Source organism: Hirsutella rhossiliensis (assembly GCF_020360975.1).
Source record: "Hirsutella rhossiliensis strain HR02 chromosome Unknown scaffold00007, whole genome shotgun sequence".
NCBI classification, from domain to species: domain Eukaryota; kingdom Fungi; phylum Ascomycota; class Sordariomycetes; order Hypocreales; family Ophiocordycipitaceae; genus Hirsutella; species Hirsutella rhossiliensis.
In genome coordinates this window covers 805378-830790 of record NW_025408673.1, presented here as the reverse complement: position 1 = coordinate 830790, position 25413 = coordinate 805378, and the positions used below count along the sequence as shown (strand labels likewise).

The window sequence follows — 25413 nt, the reverse complement described above, 5'->3', positions numbered from 1 at the left end:
TGGGTCATGTATGCAAAGGGGTGTGACGGTGCTAGGCCGTCACACTACCCCTAAAGCCGTCGAACACCAACGGTGGAGATGGCCTCACGAGTGTCGTCGCAGTCGCCGTCGCTCATGCCCACGGCCGACAGCCTTGTTGTCATCGTTGTGACTCTCTGCCCACCTGTCTTCCGCAGCGGCTAGCAGCCATTCTGCCAATCGTACAGGCGGTCCAGGTGCCTCGGGATATTCGTCGTGGAACCGCCTGAGAGCTGCGGCACCATTCTTGAACCCTTCAGCGTCGTAGTATAGCTCGTCAGGGTCCTGTCCTGCCCACTCGGCTCGGTACTGTAATTTTTGAGATCCTTGACGACAATATTTTCGCCACCTCGTACTCTGGCTCGCCGTTAATCATCTCGGCCGGCGGAGCTTCCACCTGCTGTCCCGGCAGCGGGTCTCGCGCAGCCCTTCTCAACCGGTCGGCATGCAGCACCTTTGCCACCCTCATGCCTTTGGGTAGGTCCAGCTCGAATGAGTGACCCCTTTTTGCCACGATTCTGAACGGACCCGCGTTCTTAGAATCTAGCCGCGTTGTTGGCCTGTCAGTTGACCAGCCCCTTTTCGAAACAAACACCCAGTCACCGACATCAAAATCGGGCACTCTTCTCTTCAAATTGGCTGATCGTTCCTGGCGCCTTTGAGCCGCTTCCACGTTCCTTTTTGCCAGCGAACAAACTTTCTTGGCTCGATTCACAAAGTCCTTGGCTGCCTTTTGGGCGTCGGTCCAATCCCCGACCTGCTTGTCGGTCGCTATATGAACGAAAGCCGCGTGGGGTGCTCGCCCTTGGGAGGCCTCGATCGAGTCATGCCTGTTGAGTCGTGCGGCGTGGAGTTATGCGCGAAGTCTAACGCCGCCAGATGCTCACTCCAATCGTCTTGAAAATACGACACGTAAAACGTCAAGCGTTGGTCAAGATACTGGTTGGTAATCTCCACGCCTCCTTGAGTCTGCGCATGGTAGGCACTGCCGAATTTGTGCTCTGTTCCCGTCATCTCGTTGACCTTGGCCATGAATTTCGAAATGAACTGTGGTCCGTTGTCCGAGAGCCAAATCTTCGGTAGACCGAGGTGACCAAACACGCGGCGGTAATATCGCTTGGCCAGTCTTTCGGCGGTGTCTGTCTTTTTCCCCGGAATCGTGAGAATCAGCTTGCTCAGCTTGCAGATGAACGTCCAAACGTAGTCGAATCCATTTCGATCATTCGGCATGTCCTTTCCGTCCACCAGCACGGTATGCCAAGGTTCCTCTGGGACGGGCAACGAATGGAGCAATCCAGGTGACTTATCTTTCCACACCTTGTTCCTACGGCATGCCTGGCAATTGCGTGCGTAGCGCGCGAGATCCTCATCCATACGTGGCCAGTAATAGAACGGCCGCAGCATCGCCTTCATCTTGTTCTTCCCGGATGACCCCTTGATTTGGGTTCGTGGACTTCCCGGATTAAGGCAGTTCGCAGTGCGAGCCCTTCTGACGAGTACTCCGGCACCCAGATACGATCTCCCTTCCGCCGGTCCTCCTTGGGAATCTGTTTCTCATTTTCCCGGACAATCAGCTCCACAAGGAACACTCCGGCTGGTGCCTCCCCAGGTACTGCTGGGCCGCGGTCCTCAGAATTTGCCGCGATGTCTAGGGGAGCAGCTTCGACATGTGTCTCCTCGAGAACTTCTGCGGGTACCCGATCGTTCGGGACCAGTTCCATGGTGCGGGAATCCAGGTCTCTGGCTCTGACGGTCTCGAAGTTCTCGCTTTTCCGGGACAGGGCATCTGCAATTATGTTCTCCTTCCCGGGTCGGTATGTCATCTTGTAGTCAAATTCCGACAGAATCTGTGCCCAACGGGCTTGTCGAGATGATAAAACCCGCTTTGTCGCAAAGTACTTGAGAGCTTCATGGTCCGTTACTACTTCAAAAGGGCCCCAACCAGCTCTGGCCTCCACTCTTCTAGGGCGCGGATGATGGCGAGGAATTCTCGGTCTTGGATAGGCCATACCGTCTCTGTTGACGACAAGGTCTTGGAGAAGTAGGCCACCGGCTTCCATGAGTTGTCGTTCTGTTGTTGTAAAGCGGTGGCGCCTACCGAATGCTTTGACGCATCAGTCTCTATCCGAGTCAGGGCGCCTATCTTCCAGAAGCCCATTCCGGGAGCTCGGACCAGGGCTTCCTTGAGTGCTTCAAAGCCGCTTCCTCTTGCTTGCCGATCTTGAAGATTGCCCTTTTTAGGAGCTCGTTGAGCGGGTGCGCCAGCTCGCTTACTTCTTTCGAGAAGCGTCGGACAAAGTTAACCAATCCGAGGAAAGATCGGATGGCTTTCGTAGATTTTAGGTCCGACAGCCTCCACTCAAGGATGGCCTGTTTCTTCTTAGGTCAAGGGCGATACCTTCCCGCCTTAATCACCAGCCCGAGGTAATCCACCTCGGTGACGCAAAAGGAGCTCTTCTTGATGTCGCCCTGTAGGCCTGCCGCTGCCAGTCGTCGAATGACTTCCTCGGTCTGGCGCACGTTTTCCTCGGCCGACTCTGAATAGATCAGGATGTCGTCGGCGTACGAACTGCAGTAGATGTCCAGGATATCCTCAGGCAGTCGTTGATAAAGCATTGAAAGATTGCTGGGCCGTTCGTCAGCCCAAAGGGCATCACCTTCCAACGGAAAGTTCCCAGCCGGCACCGAAATGCCGTCAGATCCATACTTTCGAGGGCCATTCGCAACCTATGGAAGGCTTGACGGATGTCGATTTTTGTAAAAAACTTGGCGCTTGCTAGTTTTACCAGGGTATCTTCTAACAGAGGCATGGGGTACTTCATCTTTGCACTGGCGTCGTTGAGGTCCCGGTAGTCGATCACGAATCTCCAATCCATGCCCATGTCACCCTTGGGCACAAAGAAGGCTGGTGAGGCAAATCCAGGCCAGCAGCTCTCGATGAAACCCTTGTCCAGGTAATCTTGAATCGTCTTTCGGAGTAGTTCGTCTAGATGATGTGGGTTGCGGTAGACACCTCTCGAACGCTCTGGCAATGGCTTGGTCAGGTAGATCTTCATGTCCCTCCCTGGGCCGCGGAGAGGAGGCAACTGGTTAGACTCCTTCTTCGAGAAAAATCCAGCCAGATGGCCCAGCGGGGTCGGGAGTTTCTCTTTGATCAGGCGGACCGTCTCGTCATCCTCACCCCGTGGAAGTGGGATAACTGGGCGGGTGTCCTTCGGTGGTACCTTAGGCATCTCTGGCGTTTGCGGGTTCACGTGAGCCACCGTAACACTTCTTCGAGCCAATTCTCCGAGGCGCGATGCACTCTGAATTTCTTAAGGCGGGCTGTCAGCAGCCCTGAAGTTCCCGGTCCTGTTGCGGGTTTAGAAAGCTGGCAACCACCCCGTCGGCCTGCAGAGTCGTGGTCGTGGGGTGGTCCATCCTGTGGCAATTGACTCTGGTCGACTTGGGTCCCCTTTGCTCCCGGAGACGCTAGTTCATGAATTCTTGGGGCTTGCGCTTGTGCCGAACACGTTGGCGGCCCGCCGGCATTGCTCTCTGGCCGGCCAGACGCTGGTCGGTAGCAAGGCGACCACAGTCACGGATGACGTCCTCTTGGTCGTCCGTTTTCCCCTTCCTTGGATAGGCTCCGTACCGGAAACAGCGCGGATTTGCTGCGGATTATCGGCGTCGACTCGCGTGGTTGGAATCGTCGGGTTTCGCCAGGACGGCTTCCCCAGACTGTCTCGTCTTCGGCCCGATAATCTCGTCGCGCCTTCCCGTCCTGATGACCAGAGAAGTTTCCTGAGTCCAGGCGCAACGGCGACCCTGTGTTGTTCAAACCATTTCCTGCCAATGATGATGTCGTAGTCCATCCGGACGACCAAGAATGGTAAGTTCTTTAGAGTCGTCCATCAATCTCGAAGTCCATAAAAACCTCCTTGATCGGGTGTTTGTGCTTGACTCCCGCGTAATCCTTTAGGTGAATTGGCTGATCAAGCCTCTTCCTCTGGGCCCCAAGTTGTGAGGCCGCTCTTCTCGCTAACCTATGGTTAATGGCGAGATACATACTCGCTCCGGTGTCTGCAAGGGCACGAATGAGAATAGACATGTTGTTCAATTTAAGGCGAGATGAGATTGTCAGCTGTTTGCCCCCTATGAGTCTGTCCAAATCCGCCGCTCCAATCACAGACACCAAGTCGGCCAGGAACGAGACTTTGTCCTGGCCTACTCGTTTCCGACTCCGAACTGCTCGAGTCTGGGTCGCAAACCTTGCCCTTGCCCGTGGCGGTGTTGGTTGTCGCTGCGCTGACTGGGGCCGCCTGCTCTCCACGGTCTTCGTGGTTGCCTTTCCGGGTGTTGTTGTTGCGGGTGCGACAGAATGGGGCGATATGCCCAGATTCTCCGCACCGGTAGCACAGGTTATTGATGCGGCGACGTTCCTCTCTTCCTCGGAGATACGGTTCCTCCAGCTTCCCGGCTAGCCCCTTCGTTGCCAGTTTGTTCCCGGTGGCGACCACGGGCATTGTTACGGTTGCCGCCATTGTTCCGAACCCCTCGGGCACCACTACTACTAGAGTGGTTGCGCTTCTTTTGCGCTTCGGAAAAGTTGTGGCGGGCCACGAACACCTGGTGCTGTGCTGACTCACAGAAGTCCTCGTAGCGCACTTTCGTATCGTAGACCCTCTCGACCACCGCTTGGTTGACCGGAGCAGGAAGAGAGTCCCACAGGGTCTGTTTCTGCATTGAAGGTTGGTACCCCGCCGCCTCGTACATGGAGTTGAATTCCCAAGAAAATATTGAAGTCCTTCTTCCAATCGTATTTGCAGACACGCAGCTGGGCGCGGGCGTCGGCGCCTTTGTTTGGGTTTGTGTGCGCTGTCTGGAGGACCTGGATTAGTTCGGCCAATGTTGTGAAAGGCCGAGTCAGCGAGTGGTGGCGTCCTTCTACGGTCTTATACGCGGTGCCCTCGAGACGCGTAATCACGAAGTTGATCCGCGTCTTCTCAGAGGCGAAAGTATCGTTGTCCTCCTCGAACTTGCCCTCTACTTGCTTAATCCAGCTTTCAAACGAGGAGTCCTTCGCCGGAGAACATGGTGGGTTTCTCTCCCGACGTTTCCGTCCTCTCTATAGTTTGGGTTGGTGCCATCCATCGACTCATATCTCCGGAAGGCTAAAAGGGCCGCATATCCTGACGGCCGGAATTCTTCGCGGTCGTCAAAGGCTGTTCCTTCCCGTTGGCCTGGTGTGCTGACTTCATCTTCACCATATTGGCTGTCTCTTGGCTCGGTCACTCGTACTTGGGCGACCAAACGGGCCACTTCTCGGCTGATGTGGTCGGTTAATTGCTGTCTCTGCTCGGGAGACAATTCGGTGAACAAGCCGCTGCTGCCCTCCTGATTGGTTCTGTCAGCCATTTTAGGTCCCTGTCCTTCCTGGATGGTTATGTGCGATTCGATGGTCCCTGAACTGTTTCTTTGGTCTTGATCTCGGTCTTGATCTTGGTCTTGGTCTTGGTCTTGGTCTTGGTCTTGGTATTGATCTTGATCTTGGTCTTGGTCTTGGTCTTGGTCTTGGTCTTGGTCTTGGTCTTGGTCTTGGTCTTGGTCTTGATCTTCGATGCTTGGTAAGACGGGTCGTGGGAGCTGCGATCTATGGAGGGCCGTGTCCTGTTCAAGTGGGCCGGCCGAGCGCAGTCTTGGCATGGGGTAAAGTCGTGGCGTTCTTATGAATCGCTCGGCAGCGATGGCGTGGTAGAGAGCAGAATAGTGTGACGGTCACGGACTGAGCCAGAAGGCTGTGGACTCTATTACGAAGATTCTGCTCTGAAGAAGAGAAAGGAGAACAGAACAATACAACTGGGTGTCCTCTCCCTAAATATGCCTTCCGTACGTGTGGGCCGTTGGCTCAGCAACATGTGGGTCATGTATGCAAAGGGGGTGTGACGGTGCTAGGCCGTCACAACCGCAGTCGAGGTCGAAGAAGTCACCAATGGCAGCCCAGCCGAGCCCATCTCTCCAACCACAAAAACGCTCACGGCCGGCGTCATAATGCGCACCGTCGAGTCCCTGCAGACGTTCCAGGTGACCGAGGGAAAGGCCGCGGGCGGGAAGACGGAGCCCAACCCGGCGCCAGCCAACAGTCCGAATCCTGCCATGAGCCCCGCGCAAAGGGGTCGCTATCCGAGACGTCCGCCGCCCGCCGTTCCCGCCACACCCATGACCAAGGCGCCGAAGCTGGCCAGGGTGAGCCACCGGCCATGAAGACGAATGCGATCTCCAGGGTGAGCTTTATTGGCGTCAGACTATACGTCTGTACCTCTAGCCTAAGGAGGAACGGTATATCTACAGAGTAGGTGTGGGTTAAAACAGCGGCTCTGGTTTGTCATTAGTAACTAGAATGGGGGTGCCTATGATTAGCAGCGCTGCCCAATCTATGCAGGGTATCACCAGTAACTATGACACGGCGCCTGCAGGAATACAATCCACAGAAGGGGATCGTATGAGCTCGAGACGGGCTGCTGGTTCTGGCGACTAGACCGGTTTGCGACGGGCTGTCCCTATTGCCCTTGGACAGATTGACAGGCTGTTTCCTTGTGAATCTGCAGAAAGAAACCACGTGCGTTCTGGACAGGCTGTCGGCTTCTGCGATCAGACTGGTTTGCGACTGGTTGTCCCTATTGCTAATGGGAGAGTTAAACTTGACGATATCAGACGTGAACTTGCTTGAGTCTTGACGACGTCGAGGACGACGTCTCAGGAGGAGCACACTACCATAATAGCATTAGTATTATAAGAGTCGCTATAATAAGAGGCGTTACTGGCAGTATCGCAAGGGCACGCCTTTGTTGCCTAGTAGATACAGCTTGTAAGTGTCCCTAATATTGCTACTGCTGGGAAGCACCTGCTAGAAAATACTAATAACGAGGAGCTTCTATAATATTACTATGAGAGGATCTTTATGCCTGTAAGCCCGAAAATATCTTGAAGCTGTTTTACAACAAGGTCTGGACTCTGCTGGCTACTGAGGCAGGACCAAGACTTGCAAGTAGATCTAGGCTTAGTACTACTAGCCTAGATTGTACGAAGATGTATATCAATACGTTTCTACCTGTTATAAATACTAACTTGTAAAGCTAAAGCATTATAAGTTCTCTATATTGTTACCACTACTGCCAGTATCAAAATGCTTATAGTAAGAGATTTTGGTAGACTTTATTGTATATTTTCTATCTTTGGAGCTGCGCAGAAACGTGGTGGCTTACGTTAGTGGCATAGATTCTGTCGAGAGTTTATTATTTCCGTATTCAGAGTCGCCATGAAAGCGCATGACGTCATGCAGCAGTAAACCATGCATTTGCCAACGTTGACTTGTTACTGGCTTGCCTTTGCCCCCTCTCTGGCTGGACCACCGGCTGCAGCTCTGAAAACACCACCGCTCCATGTCATGAGCAGTCTCCCGCATCGCCTGCTCGTCACCCTCCGCCATAGCCGTCCTCCCGTGTCCCTCGCGCAGTCATCGCAGCGCAGCGTCATGGCAGCCACCAGCAAGGCCGCGTGGCTGGACCAGATCCCCATCAGCCTGCCCGATGGAATGTCCCGGGACCAGCTACAGTCGTTTAGGCCGTTTAATGTGCGTGGATACCATGTTCCCCTCTGCCAGCATTCTTAGGAGACGAGACACAGCTAAGATGCCTTTGGCAGGACTGGTCTTCGACCCTGCATAAATCCCTCGGCCTCCAGGCCAACGCCTCGCACCCCTTCCACGCCGACCCCTACGCCTTACGCTCCATCGACATCCAGTCCTACGACCGCTTCGGCGGCGGCCGCATCGGCTTCGTCAAGCTGACCGCCTCCGTGTCCAACGCTGCCGGCGAGAGCCTGCCCGCCGCGGCCCTCCTGCGCGGTCCGACGGTGGCCATGCTCGTCATGCTCATCCCCGACGACGCGCCACCCGGCTCCGACGAGCGCTACGCCGTCCTGACGGTCCAGCCGCGCATACCCGCCGCCAGCCTGAGCTTCGCCGAGCTGCCGGCCGGCATGGTGGACGACGCGGGCAGCTTCAAGGGCGCCGCCGCCAAGGAGATGGAGGAGGAGCTGGGCATCACCATCCACGAGGACGACTTGACGTGTCTGAGCGACATGGCCGGCCCCGCCCCTCAAGACGTCGACGAGGGCCTTGCTGCGGCCATGTTTCCCAGCGCGGGCGGCTGCGACGAGCACGTCACCCTCTACAGCCACGAGCGGCGCATCCCCAGGGACCAGCTGCGCGAGTGGAGCGGGCGGCTGACGGGGCTGCGGTCCGAGGGCGAGAAGATTACCCTCAAGGTCGTGCCCATGAGGCATCTCTGGAGAGAGGGTGCGCGGGACGCCAAGGCGCTGGGTGCACTCGCGCTCTGGGAGGGACTGAGGAGAGAGAAGAAGCTGTAGTGTCGCGATTGATGTCTATGGTCTATGTGCGGGCCTTGCTGCCCTCGACGTTTCGCCGCCTTGTACCCTCCGCCGTCTGAGCTGCTGCCCCTCAGCTGAGCTGACTGGCTATGAGGATGCCCTCGGCCAGGGTGCCGATCCTCGCGTCGATGGCGTAGCCCTGTGCCTCAAAGTTCTTGCACTCGTCCCACAGGTCGGCCAGGGGCACGGTAAAGACGTCGATGAACTCGCCGTCCTCGAGTTGGGGCTTGAGCTCCTGGTTCTCAGGCAGGGACATGTCGATGGTGACGTGGACCATGCGCAGGTTTGTGTTGCAGAAGCCCGGGTCGTTGAACATGACGGGCGACGTCTGGCTGGGGACGCCGACGTAGCCCGTCTCCTCGCGCAGCTCGCGGACGGCGGCCTGCTCGGGGGACTCGCCGGGGTCCATGAGGCCGGCGGGCACCTCGATGGTGACCATGTCGATGGGCGGGCGGTACTGCTTCTGCAGGACAATCTCCTTGCCCGAGGGCTTGTCGAGGATGGCAACGATGCCGACGCCGTCAATGTCGGTGGTGGCGGGCCGGGTCCGGCGCTCGGCAGACTCCCAGGTCCGCGTCGTGCCGGCGGGGTCTCGATACGTGATTCTTGGCCGTGTATCAGCAGACGTCGGCCATGCGTGGTGTCGCGTCGGTGTGGCCGCGCCCGGGCTCCATGACGCGGAGACATGGCAAGGCGGCTTTGGAAAGAGAGCAAGGCGATGCTCACTTGGTCAGTTTGATCCATCGGGCCTCGTCGTCGGACTGCGCGTTGGACAACCGGTGAGCGGAGGGGAAAGGCAAAGGTGGGCGGGGGGGCGCGGGCGTACCAGCGGGCCGTGGGAGAGGACTTTTGCGTCCGAGGAGGTCATGGCCGGAGATGGACGAGCTGTCGCGAGGGCGGACAGGCGGTTGTGGAGGGAGAGGTGGAGGGAGCTTCGTCAATCCGTCAAGGCACTCTCCGATGCAACTTTGGAGGGTGGTGGGCGCCAGAGGGTGACAGGCGGGGTTGACGATGTGCCGGAACGGGGGGGGGGGTCCACCCCTACAGACTACTGTAATTAATAATTACGGCAGCGGCTTAATAGGGCATGGCGGGGTTGGGTGCAAGCAACCGTGCAACGGGTTTTAGGCGTCACCGCTCTCCGATACAGGAGCCTAGCCTAGCCTAATACCCGCCAATCGAAGCTAGCTGTGCATGGTAGAAGACTCAGTACCACCAATAGGGCAGTCAAGAAGGTATACTCGGTGCTCGTCAACGTCTATGAAACTCCACACCCGCCCCAGCGCTAATTGCATCCATCTCCTTTGGCCAAACACAGCGCTTGCTCGGGCGCTGCCAAGGCGCCAAAGCCTTTCGAGCCAATACACGGCTCGCTCAGGAGACTGCACTTTGATTCCCGAACCATGCCATTCCGGACTGGCAGGAGGACAAGCAAGAGAAAAGCCTGTACGCCACAAACCCACCTAGGATCATAAGCAGGTGCGGCTTTGCTTAGCACTATACTTCTTTCCTGTGCTTTGTTGAGTTGTTCTAGCAGAAGGATGGCTTGCCGGCAATACACTTGCATTCTTCTCTACTAACATATCCAGACTCAACAGCACTATAGGGCGTTTCTCCAGTAAATGTCTACTAGCACGCATTAGTAAGGGTCGTTGGACCCCTATTGCTGGAGAACCAGTCGTTGCTATATTTTGCAACCGGTGGTCAGGTCAAGCACGCCCGGGCGTCGATGTGGACTCTGCTTCGGGGCTTCGACTGTCCCAGCAGCGACTCTAGGCAGCGTAATAATAAAAACTCCGGGAGTAACAGAGGTAGAAAATGATGTCATGTAACTACCTGTATATTTACTTCGTATGTAGCTCCGAAAGAGCTTTCCTAAGGTCTCTCTTTAACACCTTACACAGCTGTTGCTACTAAATCCCAAGGACCATGCTTACATGTAGATCTAATAAGACAACGCCTTCATCAGCTGGTGCGATGAATCTTGGCATGTCCTACCGCTCTCAAAGCAACCCAAGCAAACCCGAAAGCCACCCCCGTCGCATACTGCGCACTCGTAGCACAGCGCCCTGGGTTCCGGCATGTCCATCGTGCAGATCCTGCACCAGTCCATGATGCCAACATTCGGGCTTTGGTTTCCACCCAGTGCGGGATCATCGTGGTCGTCCAATGCCTCCTGATTGACGAGCCGAACTATGCGCTCGTTGCCGCTTCTGGACGCCCACCAGGCCAGGGAGTAGCCAAAGCCGTCCAAGAGGTGCGTGTCAAGCTTCCACGAAACGAGCAAGAGCCTCACGACTTCGACCCGTCCGTTCCTCGCTGCAGCAGAAAGCGGGGTCGTCCCGTGCTGGTCCGCAATGTTCAGCCCTGTGGCATCTCTTTCAGCCAACAATCGCACCATTCCAACCCATCCTGATCGAGCGGCATGGAACAGAGCTGTACGGCCGTGGTTGTCGCGGCCGTTGATCTGGGCTTGCGGGCTCTCCAGGAGCCACTCGACGAGCTTTGTTCGCCCGTGTCTGGATGCTTCATGTAGTGGCGTGGATCCAGAACGGTCGCCGGCTGCGATGCTCGCTCCCTTTTCAACAAGCATCTGGGCAAGATCCAGGTTTCCAGAAGAAGAGGCGAAATGAAGCGGCGTCACTCCGCGTTTGCTCCGTGCCATCAGGTCCGCCCCAAGTTGAACCAACGTGTTAGCGGATCCTAAGTTGCCATGGTAAGACGCGTAGTGTAGTGGTGTCCATCCATTGTCGTCACTGGCCACAACATCCGCCCCGTTGTTGAGCAGCATCTCGGTAACTTCCATGGCGCCCAGGCACGAAACAAGATGTAACGGCGTGCGTCCCGCGCTGTCCCTGGCCATAACATCCCCCCCTCTTTCGACAAGTAATCCAGCAAGCTCACTGTTCCCCCATACCGAGGGCATGAAGAGAGGCGTTGACACCCCGAGCTCCACGCTCCTCAAGTCAGCCCCTCGATCAAGCATCATTTTAACAACTTCAGCGTTTCCTCTTTGTAAGGCGAATGACAATGGCGTCCAGCCGTCATCACCTGCCGCTGTCACATCGACTCCCTGATCTAAGATCATCTCGACAATATGAATGTCGACTTTTTGCTTCTCAAGGGCAATCGTGATTGGCGTGCACCCGCAATCATCGGTGGCCGATGCGTCGGCTCCCTTCTCGAGGAGCATCTCGACCAGGTTGGCCTTTCCATGATTACAAGCAGTCATGAGCGGCGACCACCCGTCATTGGCTGCCACCGTCACATCTGCCCCCCTTTCCAGGAGCAGTCTCAAGATCTGCGCGCTTCCGCCTCGACAGGCCGCAAACAGGGCTGACCTGCCTTGTGCGTCCAGGGCGTTAATTTCGGCACCATTGTCGAGAAGGAATCGAACCACCCCGAGATGCCTGTTATACGCAGCCGCCGCCAGCGCCGTCTGTCCTGAGGGACACTGTCCGTCTGGACTGCGGTTTTGGTTTCGTACTAGCAACTCGACTATTCCTTCCAAGCCCAGGTGCGAGGCATAATACACAGGGCTGAAATCGACAGCAGCGTCTTCGTCGCTTTCTTCGTTCTCCTGGCTCTCCCCGTGATAGAAGTCGTACCATCTCCGCCATGAATCCCACACCGTGCTATTTGCATCAAACAGTCTGATGATAGCCTCTGTCAGCTCGGAGTCTCCTGTTCCGCATGCTAAGGCATGCTGGTACCAGGAGCCGGCCGCGTAGCTGCGGAACGCTCCAATGCTTGGGCTTCCTTCTCGCTCGGCGTCGTCTTCCCCCCACACCGCTGGGTTCTGGAGATAGTAGAGGCACATTTTGGCGAGCTCTGCCACTTGCTTCGCCTCAAAGGTCGAATTCAAGCGCTGGTTTCCTTCCAGGGCGATTCCGCGCGCCTGCATGCGATTGACGAGGTATTCCTTGACCGAGAAATGGGTCAGATGCACAGTTCGTCGCCCGATGTGATCTGTCCGAAAAGGCGTGTCTCGAATCTCGAGCAGCGACGCGCAGAGTTCGACAATCTCAGTCCGTATGTACTCCTCATCAATACTGTCCGGCAGGTTATCTATCCATGGATCTTGCCGGTCAAGTCGGATGAGCACGGCTTCGGTAATTTCGCACACTGTCAGAGGGCGTAGAGCAAATGCGGCCCAACGTAACAGAGAAATGACTCTGTCGCGGTCCTCGGCCTGGTATGCTTCCACCTTGCTCCATTGTTTATCGTATAGTCGCTCAAGTCCCGTTGGGGCTTGGTCAATAGCTTCGATGAGCTTGCGCTTACTCTTGCCCCCTCGCAAGTCTTTTCCCTGTAGCTTGAGCCAGAGGAATTGCCCTTCGCAGCGTTTAGACATCCTATCCGAAATTGCTCTCCTGAGCTCTGGCTCTTTGTTGGGCAGCCTCTCGTCGACGAGGCTCCGAGCGTAGGCCGCGGTATCTGAGCGAACGTCGTCGGGCGTTAGTCTGTACTCGGAGGCGTTTAAGCCGGCCAAACATCGTCGAAGCTCCGGCACGTCCCGACTGCACACTATAACGCGAGTTTCTGTTCCCCTTAATGCTTCATCAATGGCAGTGAGCAAGTCTGCTGCAGAGTTCCTAGGTAAAAGACCTTGATCACGGCTCCAAAAAGTGCACTCATCCAACCCGTCCAACACGAATGTGTAGTGCGGAATGGCCTGGACGATCTGTCTCAGAAGTTCGACAATCGCCCTTTGGGTTGCCACGGGCTGGTGAAACTGGGAAGCCTGGCTGCGTTGAGCCAGCGCCGCCGCGGCTGGGTGGAAAATGGCCTGGGATATCCATGATCGTATCGCGACGAAGGGGTCCTCGCAGCTCTCAAAGTCGGACGAAAAGAAGAAGTGGGCGACAGGCGTGTCGAGGCGAGACGAGAGATGCTCTGTTACCCTGCTGCAAAGAATAGTCTTCCCAAATCCCGGAGGCCCGTTGATCCACAGCCACTTGCAGGCAGCCCATTGGAAATGGGGAGAAGTCCAATTAACAAACGCAGGTTGCTCCAGTATCCAATCGCATGTGCCGTTCAGCCTCACTCTGCTACAGCTCTCGTAGAGTTCATTGGGAATGTATTTTCCCAGCAACCACTTGTTGGCCTCTCTCGCATTCTCAACTTCGTACGCACAGCTGTTAGCATGTTCCAGCATACACCCCTATGCTTTTCTAGGCAGCCCTTTATAGCGTGACTGTACATGCCTTTCAAGTCTGCTTCGATCTTGATAATATTCTCTCGCACTTGGGCAAGGGAAATCGCCCTGCTAGTAGTGTTGTCTGGATGTGTGAATCTCGTCAAAGGGAGCACAGACTTTCGAGCGTGATGCTCACCTTGATCACACTGCTCGACACGCGAGCGCGCAGGGCTCGAATGTTCGGGGGGTATCAAATCGTACAAGTTCTGCACAAGGGACCTGACGCGCTGAATCTGGCCAGTTCGCTTCTCCTTGCGCCGGAGTGACCAGCCCAGTTTTCGCCTAAATGATGGATTATGGGCTTGACGGTATCGGCCTTTATAGTCATCCTCGTGCTTGCAAAATTTCAAATCATGATCTTTACCTTGGGGTTCCTCAGTCTCGAAGCACTCTTGCTCAATGATGATCAGAGTTTCCTGGATCAGTGCAAATGTTTCCGAGTCGTCAAGAAGGTCATGGTGACATTTGGACAATTTTCCTCGTTCCAACCCAACTGCGTCACCCCATTGACGCAAGCGAAGCCTCGCGCTGTCAAGTTGATTCTGGAGGTATTGTGTCTCCCTTCCGAACTCCCGGAAAGAGTCGATTCTATCGAGGGCATCGAGACATGAGTTGAAGAGGCTTATAAGGCCTACGGCGCCGATAGCAAGTCCTGCCGCCTCCATCTGGGGCCGAAGTATTCGAAGTTGTACCGACCGTGATTTGTGTATCGAATTTTGGGAGTATTGAGGAATCAGCTTGATTTACGGGATAATTGTCAGTCAGCATCGAATTTTTCATTGTCGTTTTCACGCCGTCAGCCGTCACCAGCGTCAGGGCCCAATCAGACATTGCTGCAGCCTTGGTTTGTGTCAGATGCAAGGGATGCAGGATGACGTGAGTGGAATCCAGCTGGCCTCAGCCGGCGCCGCCCAAACGAGGGGCGCCGCATGGGGCTACAGACATATTATGAACAGCCTCCTCAGCTGCATCTGCCTTGATCCCGCTGCTTTCCTCTGTAACATTCCAACTTGGAAACCAATAAGAACCCCTGGCCCTCGTAAGATCACGGGGAAACCCCCCCGCGTTCCAGCATATAGCTTTATTCTAGGAGCTTAGACGGCTAGTTATCACAGCTTTAGGAACTTTATGCTGGATCACTTCCACTGCTGCTGCTCGGCTTCGCCGCAATGATTAGGGTATATATTGCACGAATGCAAACATCCAATCCTTTTCTTTTCTTATGCTCTTTAGATAACTCTCATCAATCAATTGGCCACTTACGGGTAAACGCTCCTTGATTGCTGTCAAAGCCTGCCTCGATTAAAGTATTGCTATGGAGCATAAGGAGCCAGTCAACCATCAACGCAACGCCGACCAGTTCAACATAGGGCCGCGTGTAAGAAACACAAGCACGACTAAACAGAGAGTAAAGAACAGGGGGGGCAATTGATTTAATTGTTGATCTCTAAAGGACCCCTCTAGTAAGCTGGGGTTAGAAATCCCCTCACTTTTATACCTAACAACTATGGAGACGGCTCCTGCCAACGCATTGCAATCCTACTTTGGTATAGGATGTCGCGATTTAGATCCTTAGGCGCGTAACACCGGTTGATTAACTCAACGGAGGAAAGGCTTATTAAGGAGCCAACTCACTCAATCATGAGCTAAGATTAAGTTGGTTGCGTTAATCGCTACCCTGAATAGTACCAAGCTCCTTTAACCAAGAGGGACCTTAGCCGCATTCAACTGGCCGAGAAAACTAGACGACTACGGGGGTCCATAAAAATACACTACTACAATCGGTGGGAGTGCTTACTATAGCCTAGGGCAATCAAATGGAAGGCGGAGGTAGGGTTATAGAAGGCCTAATGCAAAGTCAATGCCACCCGGACTTGATATGATAACGCACGCAAAAGATAGTGTTTAGAGGCCGCAAAAAAGGCCATATATATGCAAATGACTGGTTAACTAGGCCAAATGCTTCTATATAGCGGAACTAGTGGCTATAGGGCCATAAGAAGGACTGGAAAGTAGAGGTGTAAAGAAGTGGCTGGGTAGCCAGTCCGGCTAAATGGCCCGTCAGCGCCAGCTTGGCTGGTAAAGGCGAACCGGAAATCGGAAAGGTAGGGCGTAGCACGAGTATGAGTCCTCTCTGCTCCGACATGTACACTGCCAGTATATTGGGCTTTCGGCAATATAATGAAATATCAACCGAGGGCACATTTAGTACCTAATATAATGCAAACCACTTAGCGATATAGGATTATTGCGAAGAGCTAATATTGCTAATATACGTATCGCTTAGGCATATTATTGGCAACGCTGCGGCCGATATTCTGTAAGTTCCTGTCCTAATTAAGAAACGGAGTAGTTAGCTAAATTAATAGTAAAGTCGGTCGTTGTAAATTCCCCGCCGCCCCCCACCGCCTTCCGCTTTAGGCAAGCCCCTTCCCCTTTGAGCCCGTCGCTGTATACGGGATTTCTTAAGTAGAGGCTTAAGAGCATAGTAGAAGAAATAGGGGCTTAGAAAGGTAAACTAAGTAATATATATCTTAGTCTATCTATTAAGATAAGAGAGGGGCTTATATAGGTAAAGTAACTATATATAGCTAGCTAAAAGAGGGCATTAAGATATTCCTATACCTAAGTTAGGCCTATATAATATCCTTAGGCTAGGGGAGTTATATTAATTAAGTAGGCTTCCTTATATATAACTATTAGGTCTACTAGGTATAACTATAGCCTCTTATACCTACTCTCCTTAATATACCCCCTTACTACCCTAGCTTTTTAAATAGTAAGGTAATAGGTAAAAGGGCGTTCGGTCTAATAACTATAAGGCTATTTTAATATTAAATTCGGCTACCTTACTATTTATCTAAGGAGGTTATCCTAAAATAAAGGAGGCTCTAAATAGTATCTTATAAAAATAAGGTAAATAAAGTAAAGGGTAATATAGTTTAGTAACTAGTACTATATATCCTTTAAGTATATAGTACTAGTTACTCCTCTTATTAAAGAAGGGTTTAAATATTAGTTAATTAAGGTTATATAACTTACTTTTACTACTTAACTAATAGTTAAAGGCTATTACTATTAACCCCTCTTATAAGGGATATAGCTATTATAGGGCTAGGTAAAAGGAATAGTATATAAAAGATAAAAACTAGGACCTAAGAAGATAGGATATAAAGAGAACCCCCCTCTTTATATCCTATCTCCTTAAGTCCTTAAGTTCGTTAACCGCGCCCCTCTAAGGTATAGTTATATAACCTACTCTTTTACCTTAAGGGGAGTTAAACTTACGATTAAAAGGGTTATATAACTTACTCTTACTATTTAACTAATAGTTATAAGTTATATTTATAACTATTTTCTTAAGTAGTAGCTTAAGAGTATAGTAGAAGAAATAAGGGCTTAGAAAGGTAAATTAAGTAATATATTTCTTAGTCTATCTATTAAGATAAGAAAGGGGCTTATATAGGTATAGTAACTATATATAGCTAGCTAAAGAGGGTATTAAGATATTCCTATACCTAAGTTAACCCTATATAATATCCTTAGGCTAAGGGAGTTATATTAGCTAGGCAAGCTTCCTTATATATAACTATTAGGTCTATTAAGTATAACTATAGACTCTTATACTTACTCTCCTTAATATACCCCCTTACTACCTTAGCTTTTAGTTAGTAGGGTAAAAGGTAGAGAAGCGTTCGGTCTAATAAATTTAAGGCTATTTTAATATTAAATTCAGCTATTTTATTATTTATTTAAGGAGGTTATCTTAAAATAAAGGAGGCTCTTAATTATATCCTATAGAAAAGGAAGGTAAATATAGTAAAAGGGAAGATTATTCGGCGGCTAGTACTTTATACTATATAAGTACGTCGCACTAGCTACCCCCTCTTACTTAAGGAGGGTTCGAATATTAGTTAATTAGGGTTATATAACTTAATCTTACCTCTTAACTTAGTAGTTAAAGGCTATTATTATTAACCCCTCTTATAAGGGATATAGCTACTATAAGGCTAGGTAAAAAGGATAGTATATAAAAGATAAAAGCTAGGACCTAAGAAGATAGGATATAAGGAGAACCCCCCTCTTTATATCTTATCTCCTTAGGCCCTTAAGTTTATTAACCGCGCCCCCCTTAAGGTATAGTTATATAACCTACTCTTCCATTTTAAGGGGAGTTAAACTTACGATTAATAAGGTTATATAACCTACTCTTATAGTAAAAACATTATTATATCTTCTCGGCTAACTTTTCGAAACTAAGCTTAAAATATAAAAAAAGCATACGCTTAGAGCCGCCGCGAATAGCGTATTACGCCCCCCTAAGTATAGCCTTATATAGCTACTAGCGGGTATATAATATACTAATAAAGATTACGAATTATATAAGGTTCTCCCTTATATAGGTAGAAAACTCTTCCCCGCCCTTACTAACTAAGGGTATATACCCCCTACTAATAGGACCTAGCCTAGACCTAACTTAGGACCCCGGCTTAGACCTAAGGAGGGCCCTTTTAACTTTAACCCCCTCTTAACCTAAGGGTCGAAATAAGTACCCTAAAGGCTAGGGCCCGCTTAAAAGAAGCTTTAAAAGGCTAGCGCCTTTTAAGGACCTTAGAAGAAAGGCCTAGGACCTAAGACTAAGACCTAAAGGATATTAAGATAGAAGATAATACCTAGCCTATATTAAAGACTAGCCTTTTTAGGCCTAGCCTAGCCCTACCTTAGGCTAGCTACTTTTAGCCTAACTAGCCCTTAAAGTAAGTAAAGGGGTAAAAGAGAGCTACCCTTAATATAAGAGTCTTTAACTATTATAAGTTATAAGCTTAGGCTATAGCCTAAGCTATATAGTTATATATAAAGGGCTAGATCCTATATATATATATAGGCTAGCTATATATAAAAAAGCTTAGTATAGCTTATTAATATTATCTTATAAATAGTACTTATATATATACCTTTACTTACTTTATAATAGTATAAGCTATTAACTAATAGATTTAATAGATATCTCTTTAAAAAGGGTACTACTTTCTTAAGGGAGCACCCTACTACCCCTTAGGTAGATAGGAAGTATCGTAGCTATCCTAGAAGCGATTAAAAGCGCGACGGCTAGTAAGAAGAACGAGGTTCTCGCTATACTAAGGGAGCTATCTATAAGACTAGCGTTAACCCCTACGACCTCTATAACGCCGGTTATAGCGGTAGTACTACTAACGCGGAAGCCGCTTTCTTAGCTAACTTAGGATAGTAAGCCTAAGTCCTTTTACTTCTTCCTTAGCTAGCTATAAATAAAGTTTATAATAACTAAGAAATAAGGCCTAAATAGCTATTATAATATAGCGTGGTATTTACTTCTTTATATACTACTAGAGCCCTAAATAAAGCGGATTATTAGATTTTAAGATAAGAGCGGCCTTAAGGGTAAACGCGACCTATAGGACTTCTTCTAATGCCTTATATATACGTTTAGCAACGTATAAGAGCGGGAGAAAGTATAGGATAGGCTATAGACCCTTAAGTAAAGGGATAGGTAAACCTTTAATAAATTTCTCCTTAACTATAAGGAGACGCTCTTATAGGCAGCGGGAACTATAGTATAAGAAGATAGCATAAAGCTTATATAGTTATAGAATTTAATTACGCTAGCCCTATAAGAGCTACTTATCCTTATAATTATACCTACTAACTATAGTAAGTATATAAGCTAGTTAATAAAGGTAGTATAAGGCTATAAGTAAACGCCGCGTTTCTAAAAGCTATATAAGCGTACGCTATATAGTAGTAATAGGATTACTGCTCCTTTATAAAAGGAATAGCTAACTATCGATATTAATAAGGATACCTTAATATCGGCTACCTATATAGACCGAACTAAATATAGTAGGAAGCTATTTTTAAATATCCCTTATACTATCTTATACTCTAAGTAGTAGGCGAAGTAAGTAATAAGCGAGGAAATTAAGAAAAGGAAGGCTAACGGCCGCTACCTATATTATACCGCGTTTATATACTTTATATTAAAGTGCCCCTTCCTTTTAGCTAAGCGGCCTATAGCTATTTAAGTAGTAAAATAGAACCGCTCCTTACCTTAAACGATAAAGAGGACTCCGCGCCCTTAGGCCTAGAAGAAAAAAGGTAGCTCTAGAGTAAAGATAGGCTCTAAAGCCTTAATTACTAGTACTAGTAAAAGAGAAAGAGGAATTATCTACTTATATAAAAGAAGAGCTTACTTTAATATAAGTTATAATTAATAACTCCTTACCTATTACCGCTTTTATAGATAAGGGCTACTAGTACTACGCTATAGTTAACGAGGCGCTTATATAAGATATATAAGTACTAGTAAAAAAGATCGCCTTAAGGTAAGTAAAGGGCGCCTTAAGCGCGATAGAAGGTTATAAGGAACGGTGTTCCTACTATAAATAAAGCAGCTATAATATACTCTCCTAATTATATAAGCTAATAAGTAGTATATTAATTATAGACAAAATCTTATCCTATAGAGTAAGAATCGCTTATTATTTTGCATGTTATTATGCATTAAACGGGTTGCCGGTTATCGTATAATCGGGAATCGAAGGAACAAAGCTAGCTTAGAATACTAGCTAAGACCTCTTAAGAACACTAGCACGACCAACCTCCTTTAAACACGAATATTAGTAGAACCAAGACACTTCTAGATTTACTTAAGGTATCACGGAATTCCCTAGTCTTAGGGCTATACAGCAGCCTAAATCTAGTCCCGAAAGGTTCTTTCGTTTAGCTATAATTATCTATATAAGACAGCATGTCCGCTAGTAGATAGATAGAGTATTATTAACTTTAACACCTCTTCTATATACTAATATACTACTAATAAATTCTATTAAAATTCCTACCTTATACTCCTTCTTCCACTCTATTACGTAGTCTTATGTAATTCCTTAATTTCCTAAAATTCCGCTTTTACTTATATACCTTAAGAGGTTATAAGCCTAGCTTACTCCTTTTAAGCTAGGAAATTAACTTATACCTTTGAAATTCCTTATCGAAATACCCGATTAAAATTCCTTTCGAAAATCCCCCTAACGACTTTTTCTACCTTCCTACGCTCTTAAACTCCCGCCTAGACTTCTCGATCCCTATAAACGAAATAATACCGAATTTATATAAAATAGGTAGATAAAAAGAATATAAATTCTCTAGACTTAAGGGAAATTTAAATTATACTCTTTAGACTACGAGGATAAGAGCTATCCTTACTAAGGAAAAGCTTATCGCTACCTTAGAGTAAGAAAATTATATAAAGACTATAGAAGCTTTATCCTAGATTTTTCTTCGAGTCGAAGATAGCCCTTTAATATAAATTAAGCATTTAATAAATACTAAAGCTACTTAAGATAAGCTGATAAAGCTATATAATCCGTCGAGTTTCTCGTTAAATTATTTACTTATAAAGTAGCTCTTTAATCTTAGTCCCTTAGGCTTTAATTTAGAGAAATACCTTTATAAGGTAAAAGAAATCTACGAGGATTTAAAATCCTATAATATAGAAATTCTAGAAGTTATCCTTATAGTATAGATTCTTAATTGCCTTAATAAGGAATTTAGAAGCTATATTATAAATATTACGCAGAGCCTTAGGTATAATTCTACGGCGTTTACCCTCGAATCCCTAATAGCTAGTCTTTTAGACGAAGCTAGAAAAATAGAGGATATAGATAAATCTTTAGAGAAAGCCTTCTTAATATAAAGGAAGCCTTAGAAATCCTATAGAAATTCTATAGATACTCCTTATTATAAGGAATGCAAAAAACCAGGGCATTTTATAGTAAATTGCTATAAATTATACCTAAATAAGGCTCCTACTTATTAGGTTTTAAATAAAGGAAAGAAGGATAATAGGACTCGAATTTCTAAGAAGAGAAAATATTCTTCTTTATCTTCTTCTTCTAGGAAGAAATCCCTTTTTAGTAGTGTTTCTACTACTAATAAAAGAAGGAAGGCTCGAATTATAGAGCTAGAGTCCGATTCGGACGATAGTAATAAGGTCTTAAATATAGCTTTGTAAGAAAATATAGACCTAAATATCGACCTTATAGACCTTTTTAGGGCTCCGACCCCTATATAAACGTCTAAGGATTTAGAGGTAATTTTAACCTTTATAAATACCCCTATAGTAAAAGCTAATAAAGACTTTCTTTTAGGACCTTTAGAAGCCTTAATTCCTAAAATAAAGGAATTAGTTTTAAAGGTAAGAGAAGGAGGATTTCCTAGTTATAAGAATAAAAGGATCTTTAATTTTATCTATAATACTAGAGCTACTAGGTATATAGTATCTAATAAGAATTTCCTTATTAACTATAAAGAAATTAAGTCTAAAGTTTGCTAGGGAAAAGCTTCCTTTATATTAGTAAAAGGAAAGGGGGACTTAGTATTTAAGTTCCCGTATAGTAGAAAAAGGTATATCCTTCGAGACTGCTTTTATATACCCGAATCAAGGGTAAATATACTATCCTAATCTTATTTTAATAATACCTATGCCTTAATAGGAGGAAATAAAGTCCTTTTATTAGATAATAAGGCTAAGGTCCTTACTAAAGGATTTCTTAGAAATAAATTATATTATATTCTTATAGAACCTTTATTAGAAAGCTAATCGATCCTTATTATATCTTTAAAAGTAAAGGATATAGATTTTTATACTTAGCACTTACGCTTAGGGTATATAAATAGTAGGGCTATTTTAGAAATATTAAAAAGATATAATAAGGATATAAAAATGCCTCTAAAAGAGGAAAATAAAATAAGGTAATACGAAATATATATTAAAGCTAAAGCAACGAATAAGGTTAATAAATAACCTTTATATAAGTCTTATTCTTATTTAGAAAAAATAGTATTAGATATTTAGGGGCTAATTAAAGTGCCTACTTATAATAAATATTACTATTATATTTCTTTCCTAGACGTAGGAACCTAATATCTAGAAATATACCTTTTTTAAAAAAAGGGAGAAGCTTTAGATAGGTTCCTATAACTTAAAATAGGGTAGAAAATAACCCTAAAAATACTAGGATTAGAGAAGCATTTTCTAATAATACTAAAGAATTTATATATAAAATAAAGCTCTATTGCAAAAAAGAAGGAATTACCTTTAATTATAGTCCTCCTAGGACGCCGGAATCTAACGGTAGAATAGAAAGAATAAATCGTACTATATTAAAAAAAGTATAAGCTCTTTTATTTACTACTAGGCTTCTTAAATATCTATAGGGAGAAGCTGTTTTAATAGCTACCTATTTATATAATAGATTACCGTATTCTACGATAGGATTTAAAAGTCCTATAGAAAAGAGGGATAATATAATACTACCCTTCGAGACCTTAAATAAAATTAAGACCTTTAGAAGCCTTATATATTATAAGAATAAAGACCCTAAAGATAAGCTAGATAATAGAGCTTTTAAGGGAATAATAGTAGGCTATTTAGAAAATATATATAAAATCTAGGATTTTTCTAAGAGAAAGATTACTATCTTTAGAAATATTACTATACTAGAAAATAAATTTATAAAAAATCTAGAAATTTCTAGTAGTAATAATACCTTTAATTTTAATTCTATTCCGAATAAAGATAAGCTAGAAAGCTATATCCCTATAGAGGAAGCTACTAGAGAACCTAGAGATAAAAGTCCCTTACCTTCTATAGAAGAAGAGTCTTTAAATAAAGATCCTATTCCTACTACTAGTAAAATAGTAGTAGAATTACCTAAGAAGCTAGAAGGGTTCGATTCTAACTATATCGAATACCCTAACGTTAATTTATTTTTAAACTACGATTTTATAGAGTTAATTCTAGCTAGTATAGAAAATTAGGATCTAAAAATTCTAAAGACCTATAAATAGGCAATAAATAGCCCTAAAGTAGTATTTTAGAAAGAAGCTATAATTAAGGAAATTAGCTAGCTAATTAAATATAAAACTTAGAATTTTCCTAACTCCTTAAGATAGGAGGCTATAGGAGGCCGCTAGGTCTATACTATTAAGAAGGATAGTTAAAATAATATAATAAAATATAAAGCCCGTTTCGTAATATAGGGATTTAAGCAGATCTATAGCTTAGATTTCCTAGATACCTTCTCGACTACGGCTAGACCTAAATCTATTAGAATTCTACTTATTTTAGCTATTATTAACGAATTCGAAGCTTTATAGATAGATATAATAAATGCCTTTATATATACCGATATAGATAGCGAAGTATATATCGATCTTCCTATAGGCTACGAAGAATACGCTCTTAAAGAATATTATTTAAAATATAGATTAGCTTATAGAGCTAAAGGAATTAAATTAACTAAATTCCTAGACCTATATAAAACCGGCTAAATTAAAGCAAAGCTAAAGAAAGCATTATATAGCCTAAAACAAAGTCCTAAGCTCTAGTATAATTATTTAAAAATTATACTAAATAACCTCAGATTTCTTCCTCTTTAATAGATAAAGGAGTATTTATAAATAAGGACTATAGTATAGCCTTAGTAATTTATATCGACGACTTTCTTATAGTAGGCCCTCTAAATCTATAATAAAAGAAAGATTATTTAAAGAATTATCTAAATTCCTAGATTTTACTATCTTAGGAGATATAAAAGACTTCTTAGGTCTAAATATTATAATAAACCGAGAGAATAAAGAGCTATATATATCCTAAGAAAATTATACCTTAAATAAATTAAAGGAATTTAATAAAGAAGGTTTGGAAACTTTAAACTTACCCGCTATAGTAGGCTTTAAGCTTATAAAAGCAAAGGAATTACTTTCTAAGAAAGATATATTATAATTTTAGAAAGAAATAGGATCTCTATTATACTTAGCCTTATTTACTAAGCTAGATATCTTATATTCTATAATTTCCTATGCTAGATTCGCGGCTAAGCTCGACTAGATATATTTTAAGGCTTTAAATATAATTTAGAAATATTTAAATAAATTCCCTAGCCTAAAGATTAAATATATTTATAATATCCCTTTTACCTATCTATATATAAAGGGTTTTACCGACTCTAGCTAGGCGTCGGATTTAATAGACGGAAAATCCTTTTCCGGTTACTATTTTTATATATATGATAATATAATAAGCTAGGCTTACTCTAAGTAGAAAGCCGTTGCCCTTTCTACCTATAAAGTAAAGTATATTAGCCTTAGGGAGGTAAATAAAGAAGCTATTTATTTAAATATACTTTTTAAAAATATTACTAAGGATCTATCTATTAAGATTCTTAATAATATACCTCTTATTTTAACGGATAATACTGCTGCTATTAAATTAGTAGAAAATCCGGAATTTTATAAAAGGTCTAAGTATATAAGATTAGCCTATTACTATACTAGAACTAGTATAAGAGAAGGGGAAATTAGAGTTTTTTATATTTAATTAAAAGATAATATAGCTAATATTTTTATAAAGGAATTAAGACCTAGATTACTCTATAAATTTAAAGACGGTCTATCCTTAATATAAGTTCCTAAGCAATTAAAAGGGGGTTTTAGATATTTCTTATACTTTCTATATCTTTCCTTACTAGGTTTTTCCTTTTAGGTTTCCTAAAGAAATATTTACTAGGTTTTTATCTATTAAGATTTTCCTAGTAATAATAGGTTTTACCTTATATAAGGTTATCCTATAAATAATTATTATAACTATAGATTTTTCCTACTATAGGTTTTTCTATTAGTATATACCAAGGATTTCTTTCCTAAGAAAGAATAGGTTTTTATAT

At 45.9% G+C, this 25413-nt stretch overlaps 5 protein-coding genes across 5 annotated transcripts; 2 read left to right on the top strand and 3 right to left on the bottom strand.

Annotated features, from left to right (window-relative positions):
- Window positions 1-789: 789 nt before the first annotated feature.
- On the bottom strand, window positions 790-3251 carry HRG_06826 (integrase core domain-containing protein; the record flags this gene model as incomplete). Its single annotated transcript, XM_044865297.1, has 6 exons — window positions 790-1197; window positions 1632-1865; window positions 1961-2089; window positions 2434-2587; window positions 2821-3164; window positions 3243-3251. The coding sequence occupies 6 exons, from the start codon at window positions 3249-3251 to the stop codon at window positions 790-792; spliced, it is 1278 nt and encodes a 425-aa protein (XP_044719259.1).
- A 2190-nt stretch (window positions 3252-5441) lies between these two features.
- On the bottom strand, window positions 5442-5924 carry HRG_06825 (uncharacterized protein; the record flags this gene model as incomplete). The annotated part of the gene is made up of 2 exons (XM_044865296.1): window positions 5442-5650; window positions 5891-5924. 2 exons carry the CDS (start codon window positions 5922-5924, stop codon window positions 5442-5444), a joined length of 243 nt encoding a protein of 80 aa, XP_044719258.1.
- Window positions 5925-6048: 124 nt separating this feature from the next.
- HRG_06824 (uncharacterized protein) lies at window positions 6049-6261 on the top strand (the record flags this gene model as incomplete). Its single annotated transcript, XM_044865295.1, has 1 exon — window positions 6049-6261. The coding sequence occupies one exon, from the start codon at window positions 6049-6051 to the stop codon at window positions 6259-6261; it is 213 nt and encodes a 70-aa protein (XP_044719257.1).
- A 1183-nt stretch (window positions 6262-7444) lies between these two features.
- HRG_06823 (NUDIX domain-containing protein) lies at window positions 7445-8427 on the top strand (the record flags this gene model as incomplete). The annotated part of the gene is made up of 2 exons (XM_044865294.1): window positions 7445-7630; window positions 7702-8427. The coding sequence occupies 2 exons, from the start codon at window positions 7445-7447 to the stop codon at window positions 8425-8427; spliced, it is 912 nt and encodes a 303-aa protein (XP_044719256.1).
- Window positions 8428-8518: 91 nt separating this feature from the next.
- On the bottom strand, window positions 8519-9316 carry HRG_06822 (NUDIX domain-containing protein; the record flags this gene model as incomplete). The annotated part of the gene is made up of 3 exons (XM_044865293.1): window positions 8519-9053; window positions 9175-9209; window positions 9275-9316. The coding sequence occupies 3 exons, from the start codon at window positions 9314-9316 to the stop codon at window positions 8519-8521; spliced, it is 612 nt and encodes a 203-aa protein (XP_044719255.1).
- Between the last annotated feature and the right edge of the window lie 16097 nt (window positions 9317-25413).